This window comes from Lonchura striata, chromosome 3, assembly GCF_050655825.1.
Source record: "Lonchura striata isolate lonStrDom1 chromosome 3, ASM5065582v1, whole genome shotgun sequence".
NCBI lineage: Eukaryota > Metazoa > Chordata > Aves > Passeriformes > Estrildidae > Lonchura > Lonchura striata.
The window spans coordinates 18,870,368-18,883,870 of record NC_140705.1 but is presented as its reverse complement, the minus strand read 5'-3'; the positions used below and the strand labels follow the sequence as shown (position 1 = coordinate 18,883,870).

The window sequence follows — 13,503 nt, the reverse complement described above, 5'->3', positions numbered from 1 at the left end:
GCAAGGATACAGGTTCACTTAAGAAAAACCACCCTTCTCTATGCTTTCATCTCTATTTAGCATTAGCTTGTTAATGGGAAAAAAGCCTTATAATTTGATAATCCCTTATATATTACAGCTCTACTAAAATCTTTTTGTGCTGTCTTTGATGGGAATAGAGTTCATTTTTTTCAAAGTAGTTGGTATGAGGCTGTGTTTTTGATTTGTGCTTGAAACAGCGTGGATAATTCAGGGATGTTTTTCATACTGCTGAGGAGTACTCACACAGAGTCAAGGCCTTTTCTGCTTCTCACCCCACCTCACCATGGATGGGGCTGGGTCACAAGTTGGGAGCTGGGTGGGGACTGACCCAAGGGATATCCTACAACATATGGTGTCATGCTCAATATGCAGAGTTGGGGAAGGAGAAGAAGGAGAAAGGGGGGACATTTGGAGTGATGGTGTTTGTTTTCCCAAGACACCATCACTTGACCCCTGCTCTCCTGGGGATAGCTGAGCACCTGACTGCCCATGGGAAGCAGTAAATTAATTCCTTGTTTTGCTTTGCTTGTGAGTATGGCTTTTTCTTGACCTATTAATCTACACCCATAAGTCTTCTCATTTTCACACTTCAGATTCTCTCTCCCATACTGCTGGAAGGGAGCAAGCAACTCTGTTGGGCTGAGATCCTGACTATGGTTAAACCACAACAGTTTTCCTTAATAAAGGGAATTTAAAAGCTACATTAATGTGTTTGTAATGGGTGATCACTGATGTAAATAAAAGTGAGCTGAAGATGGGAGCAAGAAGACAATTTTTGATCTGAGAAGGCATTTCTGCAGGTAATTTCCACTGAAGTCAGCACAAGCACATTCCCTCTCTGTGCTAAGGAGCAGGGTTGCAAAATCCAAGTATATTCTGAGAAAGTCCCCACTGATCACAGCACTAGAAATTATGTTATCTATAAAAATCTTCTTAAGTCAAATATGGGGATGTAAGGGTTTGTTCAAGAACTAAGCTGCAAAGCCACAGTATAATAAGCAATTTACATTTCATTATAACCTATTTAATTTATCTATCTACTGATTCCATGCTTGCATGCCTTCTTATTCATTTTCATACTGCTGATAGGTCACCTAATTTCACATTGGCCTCTCTTCCTATCAGAGGCTCCTTTTTGAAGCACAGCACACTTAATCCTATGCTTCAAGTCCTTCATGGTAGATACCATAAAAGACTGAGTAGAAAAACAGCTCTGAGCCTAAACAATAAATAGAAACTATGTGCACAAAGTCTGGAGAGATTGAAGTATGGATAAAGCTTCTGAGTGAAGCTGTAAAGGATTGTCAAAGAAAGAATCAAAGGAAATAGTTACGGGCAAGAGAAGGAAGAAGTACACTCTTCACCTCTGTATCTAGAGCTGACTACAAAACAAGATCAAATTGGTTTAGCTAACTAAAGGATACAGAAGTTCAACTGAGGTCTGCCTGGAAAGGGTGACAAATTAGGGACATCAACTTGATATATTTGAAGTAATAGAGTTCTATATTAGCAATTATATAATAAGAAATTTGCTCTGACATTATAGTCATTTTCAGGCCTAGATTTCCAGCCAGAGCTCAAAAAAAAATTCCTTGTTTCTTCATAATCTAGTGTGTAAAATGGCAGCAGGTTTTATCCCTAATAGACTGGCCACTTTCTCCTCCTTCTCCTAGCTATGAAAAGTATTATCATTGAAGCTCTCATATTTTTGACAAGTTAATGAAGAATCAAGCTTGTATTTCTTTTGTCAAATATTTACATTCCATTAGTTTTAAATAATGTTCTGTATTCTACATATATTGTTTTTAACAAACATGCTCATTACCAAATGAATAAAAGTGTTTTGACTTTATGGAGCTCTTTCCTAATATTCTTCAGTTCCATGCTCTGATGTTTGAGAATCAAGAATGTGTCTGGTATCTCTAAAAATAAGGTGAACTCAGATATGTCTTACAATGTCTACACCAAGGTAAAATGAAATATGCAACAAACCAATAGGAACTTACAGTTCATGCGTGATTTTTCCCCTACAATTTTCTGCATGTTATGGAATCAAGTGCAGGTCTGCATACAAATACTTGCATGTCTGGATTTCCAGTTACAAACACATGTAAGCAGATTATTTTTTGATGTGATAATGAAATTCAACAGGAACAGAGAAATGCCATGAAAAAAAGCTGTATTTTAAATCTGATTTAAATAATAAATATAAGTGAAAAACTTAAGTCATAATTACTCACCTACGATGAGTAAGAAAACTACCACTGACATGTCCTGAGCCATCACATCCTGGTGTCGGACATGACATTCCTTCCGTCTTCACTGACTTCCAAGAAAACTGTGAGCCATTTAGGTACCCATCCTTTTGCCTTTTGGCAGCAAGAGGACACCCTGATGCACTGCGATGGGATGCATATTTTCCAGTTATATGACCCTGACCATCACAGCCAGGAACTGGACATCTGTATAGCAGAGAGATGAGATAAACTTCATTGTCTTGCCATTATATACCCGGTAGCCTCTACAACAAAGTCAAAATAAACCTGACATGAAAAGGAAAGACTAAGCCTACACTGTGGTCGCAAAAGTAGTCAAGATACCCTACAGTGGGTAAAATTACAAGCAGAACTTTACATTTGAAGAAAAAAAAGCTCTCTGATAAATTCTGAGGAGGCTAGCCAGTAGATGCAGTCACAGCTGCTGAGGACTTAGATATGTATTTACAGGTGTTTATCACAGTAAATATCAAAGTGGAATTTAAATATTTGCTACTGAGCTCTGACCAACAGTGAAATGGCCCATAAAACCCCTATAAGCATAAAATAATACTTAGTATAATTCTTTATAATAATAAAATGTATAAGTACATTTTATTTATAGGTATGGAACCCAAAGAAGACTTGTCTGAAGTCATGAAAATGTCATGTACACACAGTTATGATCAGAGCACCTCATTATAAATGCTGAGCTCCTTTTACTAATTTTTGGATAGGGGTGATGATATGAAACTATGTGCTACAGCCCAGAGACCAATGAAGGCAGTTCTGTAATTATCTGATTGTTTTCCTTACTTGGGAATCTCCCCATACATTTGCTCTGTATACTGCTCTGTATACTCTGTATACTAAAAACCAAAAAACCAAGGTTAGAAGGAAAAGGTTAGAATCTTCAAAGTGAAATGTTTAAAGAAAATTACATTGAGTTTTTTTTTCAATATGTTGCTACGTAGCATGTGTCTACATTAAAGACCAATTACTTCACTGTTTGTGAAGTAAAATATTCCTGCAACTTTCCACTGAGAATCTGGTCCTGAATGGTCCAAGCAGTCACTAAATCCACCAAGTTCAGTGGCCACTGATATCAGAGTGCCTTGCAAGAAGAAACCAAGACCTACAGGTAGGCATTTGTTTCTCTTGCAAACTGCATGAACAAACAGATTGGTTGCAGCAGTCTCATATAAACACTCAATCCTCTATTCCCATAACTACCTTTATTTAGCATATATGGTTCACCTGTAGTATGCAAACAGATTATTAATTTCCAGATTATTCTTCTGGAAATGAAGAATTTAAAACTATTCCTAAATTACAGATCATTGTATCCTTGGCTAATGCTGTATCCTTTGCTAAAACAATCAGCACAGAAACTGGATTTGCTTAGATAACTATCACACAATAACATTTATGCCTTAAAAAACACTGAAGACCTATATAAGACCTATAAAACATACAAAGGCCCTTTGGCAATATTTGTTCTCACCTAATTGGCTCTTGATCTTCTTTGTCTTCCTTACTTTGTGCTATCCTGATTCCACTTTTCTTTGCTCGTGGACAGCCTGAAAGACTGTGTGAAAAAAAACCATTTTAGAATGCAATTTCTCATTCTTGGGTACACTTTACAGGAATACACTTTATATCTGAGAAACTGGCACAATAGGCAATCCTGTCCAGTTTCCAGAGGCAAAGCTCAGGTGGCTAAATAAGGAGAGTTGCAGCAGCCACACAAGGGGGGATCTGCGCCTGTGAGTCTGTGATGCAGGACAGGACTGCCGGAGCTGTGCCACACACACAGGAACTCCCACAGGAGTCAGGGAAGGCAGATTGTAAACCCCCTGCCTAATAATTCCTTCAACTGTCTCAGCAGCAGCAGTGGCATCTTTAATAGGAATAGAAGCCAATGTTTCAGGGCTGAGAGACATTATGTACCCTATGTCTGAGATGGATGGAAAAATAGAAAAAACAGGAGTATCTCCTCATTGGACTAAAGATTTCTCTCAGGAGCACATTAGTAACATTATCAAGTCCTTCCAAACATCACATAACAATTCTACAGAATCATTGAATAAAAACATGGCAGAGCTCAGAGCTTTCAATGCCTTCCAGAGAAGGGTTTCAAGTGCTCAGAATTCATGCACACAAAAAGACTTGGTAGAGACAAAGTTGTACGTTAGGCTAACCAATGTTACATTTAACTAAAGACTGAGAATGTTGTTTTCAACTAAACAAACTCATCTTCCCATTGCATATGAAGAATTCATTATAGAAAACACAGATTACATTGTCAAGTATAGATTACATTGTCAAGTAGACTTGACAATGACCTAAACAGATTTTTAAATTTTTTTTAGGTAACTAGTATCATGAAGATACAAATATGTCTATCAATTAATCATGCTTGGTCCTCTAAATGTTATTTCTGCCTTAACTATCCACATTAAAGAATAAATCCACCAGAGGAACACCTTCAAGTGTTGACCAAATAAAAATTCCCTAGAGAAATAAACAAAATAGAAGATTAAATTTTTGTTTTCACCATGAGCAAAGGTACTTGAATGTTGTATAGTACGTCCTGTCTTTGCAAAGAAGAGACAGAAAGAGTGGTAACAAAATTTTCAGTTATTTTGTCTTGTCAAAACCAGTGAGGACTGTGGGGAAGAAGCACAGAAAAAGGTAATGCAATCACAGACAGAATTCTGTGTTAGAAATTGAAGACTAGACAAAACCATAGTTTACATGCTGCAAAGTCACAAATAATTTAAAAAGAAAGAGAAGAATGGTGGTACAAGATATTGGACATACTGCATTATCTAGAAACTTTTACTGAGATGTCATGGCTACATCTGTAGTGTTAAATAGAAGGGACCTAGAAGTGTTGCTTTGACCCAAGACCAGAAAGTTGACATTTGTACTGTTAAGCTCTCTATCTCTGTAAAGCAGGACAGCTACACACATATTGTTTATAATGAATGATCTGGAGCGACAGAGTCCCAAACCGTATTTTAGAATTGCCTGTGAGACCTTTAGTGGCCCAGGGTCAGTGCCATACCAGGGGTCATGTCAGCATTAGTGGAATACACATCTGCACTCTGATATGTGGACCTGTGCACTCATCCCATGTAATTTTAAATTTTAAATGTAACTGACCATTCTCCTTTTCAAAGCAAACTGCTGTTTATTCCAACTTGTGTAGTGGACAACAAAGTACCATAGTTCTTTGTGTAAGAACTAAATCTGAGGAAGTCTGTGCCAATTAACGACAGTTTTCTTCAGAAATAATAATGTTGTCTGTAAGAAAGTAGTAGGAGGAAGAGAGTCTGGAGGATTCCAAATAAGAGAAAGCTGGCCCTGGGGCAAAGGAAGTGTTTAGGAACAGGCTGGTTTTCTGCCTGACACACAACCTGGTCTGCAGAAAGTGAAGGGGAGTGGATGGGAGTTAAAGACTCCTTTATCTCTGAGAGTCGTTGTACTCACTGGGTGAGAATAATCAGAATTTGCATCTGAAAACTAAACAGTTAATAGGAATTCCTCAGAAAGCAGTACTAGTCTAAAGCATCTGTAGGTATACAGATGGGTATGCTTGTAGATTATATTTTAATAACAAAATCTGAACAAAGAATTTCTGCCTTGACTAATGATTTAAAACTTTCTACAAATTAAGTCAATTTAATTATCACCTACTCACTGGTATTTTGGTGCATCATCTCTCTAAAACAACTTTCTATTCTATTTCTATTTATTAGAAAATTCTAAGACCTTTCAGGTCCTCTCAATGAACATTTCCAACGGACAGTTTCTGAGGCTGTGATTATTTTACTTTTCCTCTGACAATGGATCCATCAAGAAAACGTATGTCAAGCCTTTGCTTTAATTTTTTAATTCTGTAACAACCAAAGCTATTACAAGATAAGCATATTACTTCATTTTTCTATGACTTTAATTCCTTATATATGAAGACAAAAGACAAATAGGGAAATTCAACAGCAGTGCACAATGCTGTAACTTCCTGCATAAATTGAAGGGCTGTGACAAACTGCAGAGTTATAGCAGAGTTAAATCTGCCTCACGTATGCTTGCTGTTGAGCAGCCATTTTAAATACCAATGATAACCTCAGCAGCCATTTAGGAGAGAAGTCATTTCTTTCCTTCTGAAACTGAGAGGGTTGGATCTGATGGTGTCAAATACAAACAGAAATGCTAACTCAGATGCAGGCAGAGCTAAATGCTAATTTTCAGTCTGGGAATGAGAAAGCCCAACTGACAACGTGCTGTGGGTTCTTCCATGCTTAACAGCTCCAGATTTAGGCTACTGGTTTGCTGCCCTTCGAAAACATTCATTTTGCCAGCCTTCCCACCTCAGAAATGGCCTTGACAGATATCATGATCTGAGCAGGGTAAGGCTGGCTCTGTGTAAATGTGACAGGTCTCCTGAGGACATCTGTGGATTTAAGCAAAGAAAGTGTTACTTCACTGACTACATGTCAGTGCTTCTCTGCCTGCAGGCAGCTGAAGACATGGGGTTGCCAGAGGTCTTTTTGGAAGAAAAATTACGGAGTTATATGGCTAATATAGACATGGTGGCATTTCAAAAGGCTGCATGTGTTAAATCCCAATGGACTGAGAAAATTCCAGATATGTTTGTTTTGTAGAACATATTTTTTATATCTTTATATGCACTTGATTATGCTGCACAATCAAATGAAAACTTGTAGTCATCTGCAAAAATACAAGAATGTAAGAATTTCCAGACAAAAGTAGGTAACACCATTCAGCTCATACTCCAGTGCTTTAGTGGTCAGGAGATGACATACAAAGAAAAGGTTTAAAAAATGAATCAACATTCAGTGATTCTCCCCTGACAACCTTGCCAGCTTTTAGGTTTCTTGTTAGTAACACTTATTCTTCTGCATCTTCACTCTCCCACCTGCTTCTAGTTAAATAGATGATCAAACACATAAATAGCTTCCCCGAAGTTGGGGTAGAGTTATAACAAGCATAATGTTGGTGCAATGGTAGCTAATAAATTTACATATAGTTAAAATTAGTTCTAAATTTGACCTTAAATTCCTCTGAAAGTGTGATCAAATTTGCATCATGTGTCTTCTCCTTTATAATGTTATTTGTACTTTTGATGTTTTAACAATTCCTGCATTACAGAAATCGATATTTTGATCTTTCATTTTCACAGCACATAAAATATGGCATGCTCAAATATCTTATTTTATTTATGTTTTGACTTTGAACTCTTTGCTGCTTTCAGTGGGAAAACATTTAAACTGGGAACTTGTGTTAACATTTAAACTGGGAACTAGTTATAGCCAATTGTAAAACTACAGGGACTTGGTGAAGAAAGCATATATCCAGACTCAACAGTATTAGTCTGTGTGGGAGTAAAGAGTCTTTACTAACACAAGAGAGGTAGACTACACTATTATTCACTATTATTCTTTGATTAAACAGTGGATAGATGTTTATGAAATATGGCACAGCTCTCCTCTACTGATTTAGTTCTCAAATAACCGCAGGGGAATTGCTAATTGCACAGCATTTGTATCATTACCTCTACAGTGTAATTGATCAATATCCTAATTAGTGAATGAGAAGCATTCTTTGACCCTTGGTGAAGTTATAGTTAAGACAGCTTTCATCCACAAATTTCTTTTTCCATTCTTCTGGCTTGATGTAGTACAAAGTGTTGCAATTTAAGTACAAGCCAAACGTTTTCTGAAATGTACTAACAAGACTGGTGCATGTTAGATGAAAGAGGTACTTTCCCCCTCTGATAAAAGCTGATAACGCTTCATCTGGGAGAGGTGGTAAAGAACAGGATCCAATTCTGCATTTCAAGGAATATGGAGTGAGTCTGGAAGAAACTGACATGAACATTCAGGAAATACAACTTATGGGAAAAAGATGCTGGAGTAGGATTTCAGTCCAAACTGTGGAGAGTTAAGTTGTTCTGAATGTAAAGCAACAGAAACATTAATGTTGAATTGCTCCCTCAGGCTGCTAGAGAAGGCAGAGAAACTGAATTTATTTTATATAAAGATTTTGCTAGATATTAGCAAAAATATTCCTACCTATTTGGGTAGTGAGTCATCCTGAAGCTGAGAAATGTTATTCATTAGTTGTTGATGTGAATTAGACCAATATATGTATGTGCAGCATTCAATCCTCAATCCTACTTCGGTATTCAGAGAGTGAAGTTAGGTCAGTTGAGGCACCTTCTAGCCCTACAGTTATTTGATTTAAATAACAAAACCTTGTCTTTACATACCTTCGATGAGAAGCATAATTTCCAGTTATATGCCCAGAGCCATCACACCCAGGAGTGGGACACCTAGAATAATAATGGAAGAGACACCCAGCAGTTACTGACAGGAAAGATATAACTGCCCATTTAAAAATATTAATTGGCTCATACTTGTTTCCTCAGGTGCCAGCCTTTGAACCCCTACCCATTGCTAAACCTGAGCTTAATTCTACACCAGGAACAAACATAGTTTTTCATTCATAGAATGATTTTGCTTGCTACTTCTCAGTTGCCCACTCCAATGCTTCCTGGGTATCTCAAGTACTGGCAGATTAGTGGAGATTTCCCATCAATCCAACATCCCTACACCACCAGGAATGAGTAGGGTTGTCAGCAAATTAACTATCCCCATGGTGTATGCTAAGGTAGTGGCTAACATTGCAGTGAGTAATTTTCTTTTCCACTGGAGCTATTGCTGTAATCCCACTGCACAGTATCATGAGGTTGCACCATGAAGAGACCCCTTCACCTGTCTATGAAGCAAAGGAAATGCCTAAGACAGGGAAGTACTGCTGGCCTCTTGCAGAGAGATGGTAACCCACCCAAACAGTGCCAAACACCAAGCTAAGCACCAGACAGAAATGGTATAGCCCTCAGTGGAATTTCTAATAGTTGAATGACATTAGAGCCATCAAAGAAAATGGATGGATTTTTCTACATTGCAAAAATGATTGCGATCATCACAGAAAAAGCTACATTATAATGCTAAGTAAAATCATTAGCTGGTGTTTGAAGTGCTATACTAAATCACAGAAAAGACAAAGAATTAATTTATATGCATTTTACTGAATAGACAAATGCTACATGAATTCCAAAAAGTCACTTTTCTTGAGCCTGAGTTTTGAATTTTAGCATGCTATTTAAAGCTTCATTTGGAGAAAGCATTCAAATTCAAAAAAGCTTGCTTACAAATTCAGATGTTGCATTCTAAAACATCAGATTTCCATAACATTGAATTTTTCCACTATTTGATTTAGGAATTCATGCAGACTTTGGCTTTCACCCTTTAGTTAACGTGTGCTTTCCTCAAAGTTAGTCCATACTGGTAAGCTTTTGTTTCTTAAGGCTTCTACAGATACTTGAACGTTTTTTAAAATCAGTAATTAGGCAAGCCAGAGGTCAGTGCTATGGAGTTGTCACGTTCCATTAAGCTGAATTTCAGCTGTTTTAAGCTAGTAGGCATTACCTACCTCAGAGGAGCTCAGCAGGGCCAAACTTCAAACATGATTATTTCTACCTTGGAAGACATAAATTAAACTGGAATGTATTTAATGAAGTTCCCATATAATCTTTATCAGGACCAGTTCAGTTATTATATAGAAAACATCAAAAATATGGTAGAAGTTCTCAGATGTGAGCTGGTAAAACTTGTGGGGTTTCCTACAACACTAAAGTATCTCTTCTCCACCCCAAACAAGCTGTGAACTTTGGACAAGAAATCTAAACATGTTTAGTGATAATTATCCTTCTCTCTTGCTTTATCTTTGCACAAGACCAAATACGGTCCTGTGGTCTTGCATGAAAGGTGTATTAACATGGTTATCCAAGACCAACACACAGGCTGACATCACACATCAATCTTTCTGCTTATAGAAAGATAAAGTCCATAATTTCTGCATAGATCCTTCTGATACCAGTTAAGAAAAACTACAATCCTTGATAAAGAAGTCATAATTCTGTATGCCTTTTACCCTTTATTCTTTGTTCTGGCTGCACATGGCTAGAATAAACTTTGGTTTATTGCTTTAAAAATAAGTGACCAGGACATCTAATATGAAGGATCTTATAATTTAAATACCCTATATCTATATATATATATATATATATGTTCTCATTATTTATTTTTAGACAAATCATTATTTGATTTTTAGATCTCATATGTTTTGAGATCTACAGAGTCAACTCTTCTTCATGTGTCTTGGTTTTTTTTCATGTTCAGTGGTCTCCAATGCCTATTTCCATCAAGACTAGCTGCATGACTGAAACCTGACTAAAGCCTCTAAGATGCTGAATCATAAGATATGAGGATAAGAATTAATTAAAGGAATTGACTACATTTTGGCTCTACATGTTCATGGCATTTAAATCAAAAAAGGAGAACCCACAGCCATGGGACTCTGCAGTCTGGGATACTACAAGGATTTCTTCTTTATTGAGCCCATGATTTGAAGCTACCGTCTTCCTCTCCAGACTTTCTATCCTTTTGAGGATAAGCTATTAGCAAAATGAACAATGTTTTTTTTCTCATCTTTTCCAAGATTTTTGTTACAGTCAACATGATTAATAGTGTCTTCGCAGAAAGGATTTATAAGAAGCACCAGTATATCCCATCCATCGATCTTAAAATAAGACCACTGTGTAGCAGCCAGACACCCTGCAAGGCCTCAGAAATGCCCAGTCATGATGGCTGGACAAAGTAGCCCCTCTTCTACCTCAGACCCTCGTTATCTCTCTGTAAGACCATAAGTCATATTTACCTCAACCCTTACTATTGTTTCCCAAAACCCACATACTATATAAACCCCCATTTCTGCCCAGTTTGGCAGAAGAGCTGTCACTGAAACCCGTCACAGGAGCTGCCAATAAAGACACCGCTGTGGAACCTCACACAGCCTTCTCCTCTCTCTCCCAGCATCTGCCAAGGCACTGAGCAAGCAAAGAGCTGAAATCACTGGAGAGCTGAATTCACCAAAGAGCTGATCTCACTTAAGAGCTGAGCTGCTTGCTAAGACTGCCCGTGGCTGGGAGCCTGCCTGGGACACCTGGACAGGCTGTGCTTAGCGGGACATCGCTATCCGGGACACCTACGGCAGCCGGGGTCAGACAGACCTTGAGAGCCCAGACCATAATACCACTGCACCTCAACCATTTGGACAGTTTCACACAATTTAAGAATTAGCTTATCTCCATCATTTAAAAAAAATAAGAACAGAAGCTAAAGAAGAAATCATACTGCTGTAAATTGAATTGTGTGTTTTCAGAAATGACTTTTCTCATTTCATATCAGTTTAAAAATGCACTTTTGATTAAACCAGATGAGATCTTTATGTTGGCAAGGATTTCAGAATGATCTTTCAAATTTTGATTTTGACACTATAATATTTGTTTTCAAATCTCATAAGTTTATATTTACCTTAATATAATAGATGAAATGAGAGTTTAGTGCAGTTGGTAAGAAAATTTTAAAACTCTGGAACATTTATTACTTCTGCTGTTTCCATTCTATGAGAAATGCTTTTAACAGTGTGATACACACGATGCAAACGTGCAGCAGTCTGTTACAATGAGGAAGTTATTACAATGTTTACTTGCTATCCCAAATAGATTAGATAAGGGGACAATCCCAAATTCTTGTGCTACTGGAATTGGGAGTCTGTATTTTCCAATATGAGCATATGTAGGACTTGCATATACCTTACTACTTTGCTGTCATTTGCTACCTATACACATATCACTTAATCATATGTATAAACAATGACAGAAAAATGTATACCCTGCTTGTAAGAGGTAGCTGATGTGAAACTCTTTGATAATGACTATAAGAGTATATGCAAAAGAGAGGTGCAGTTTTTCTTGCTTACTTAAAGTAAATCTGATTTGGCAGGATCAGAAACTTATTTGTGGAATTTACATAATAGCTTATTGTAGTGCAGGAAATAGCTTAGTACTATAATGAGGGAGGTGATAATAGGAACTGACTCTGTGAAGAGTGAAGCTCAGGACATAGAATACTAACACTTGACTACAAATTCAGGGCATCCAGTAAAAGAAAAGGCTTGTCAGGGAAGGGGAATGCATTTAGCAGTGCCTTGATGTCTCATTCATTTCACAGATCATCCCATATAAGCATTTTTGGGAAAATAAGGAGAAGCAGGAAGTAGGGCAGGCAGCAGAACAGCAACAGCTGTGGCACCTGGATTCAGTATTTGGCTTAGATTCAATAGCAGGAGAAAAAAGGTTGAAAGGTAAATTGAGAAGGATACACTTAAGCCCTGCTACTGATTCTTCGCTGTGGAAAGATTGAAGGTGTGCAGCAATTAAAACAAACTTCTGGCAGCATAAAGAACTCAGGGAGGTTCCTGGGACTGGGGAGGAAATAGATGCAATGCCCAGAAGAGTTCTGGGAGGGTTTTTTTCCAAATGCCAGTGGCTAAAAGTCTTGTTGAAACCTCAGCTCACAAGACCCCCCCAGCTCTCACCAGCATAGGGCACTACAAATAAGACCCATAATCAAACATATATTTGTAGGATTTTATCTAGTTCTACAGGAGCAAGATAAGCTTACATGTAGTATACATACTTAGATTTACAGCTTTACTAGTATGAGAGTAAATAGGATTTTATATAAAGTGCAAAGACAAAACTGCAATAGTTTTATCCTCATTCCTGTGTATGACTTTGGTTGACTTACTTTTTGAAATTATTTTAAAACATAAATTAGATCCGAAGCATAGGGATAAAACAAATACATAAAAAACTATTTCAACATTTTTATTTTTGTGCTGAGGTTATCAGTTCCCATGGAAAAGAATTAAACCATCCACTTCACTCACACTGGCCAATTGCAATGAGTTCCTACAAAATACCTTTCATGACCCATCATTAGTAAACTGATGTCTCAGCACAACAGACTGACATTACCTTTACTGTTTAGTTCACAATATTTAGTACCTAGTATGTTGCACATCCAATCTTCCCTTGTGAACAAAAGTGCCAATAATACAGTCTATCAGAGAGAATATCCTATAAATCACTAATTAACTATTTAAAGCAGATGTAGCTAGCAAAAGAAAAATCACATTGAATTGAACAGGGGAATAAATCAGGAAATTGTGCAAAAATTCAGAATGGCCGTCCATAATGTTCCACACTGCAAAAGGACTGGGATTAATA

General features: G+C 37.4%; 1 protein-coding gene across 18 annotated transcripts in view; it reads right to left on the bottom strand.

Annotated features, from left to right (window-relative positions):
• The window catches only part of MYT1L (myelin transcription factor 1 like), a 304,512-nt gene that overhangs the window by 22,597 nt on the left and 268,412 nt on the right, over positions 1-13,503 (bottom strand). For all 18 annotated transcript variants that reach the window (XM_077782400.2, XM_021551206.4, XM_021551208.4 and 15 more), the window contains 3 exons: positions 8,575-8,637; positions 3,781-3,864; positions 2,262-2,483 (listed from right to left, as the gene is read on the bottom strand). In XM_077782400.2, coding sequence (XP_077638526.1) covers positions 2,262-2,483; positions 3,781-3,864; positions 8,575-8,637 — 369 coding nt within the window. The remainder of the gene's footprint in view (positions 1-2,261; positions 2,484-3,780; positions 3,865-8,574; positions 8,638-13,503) is intronic.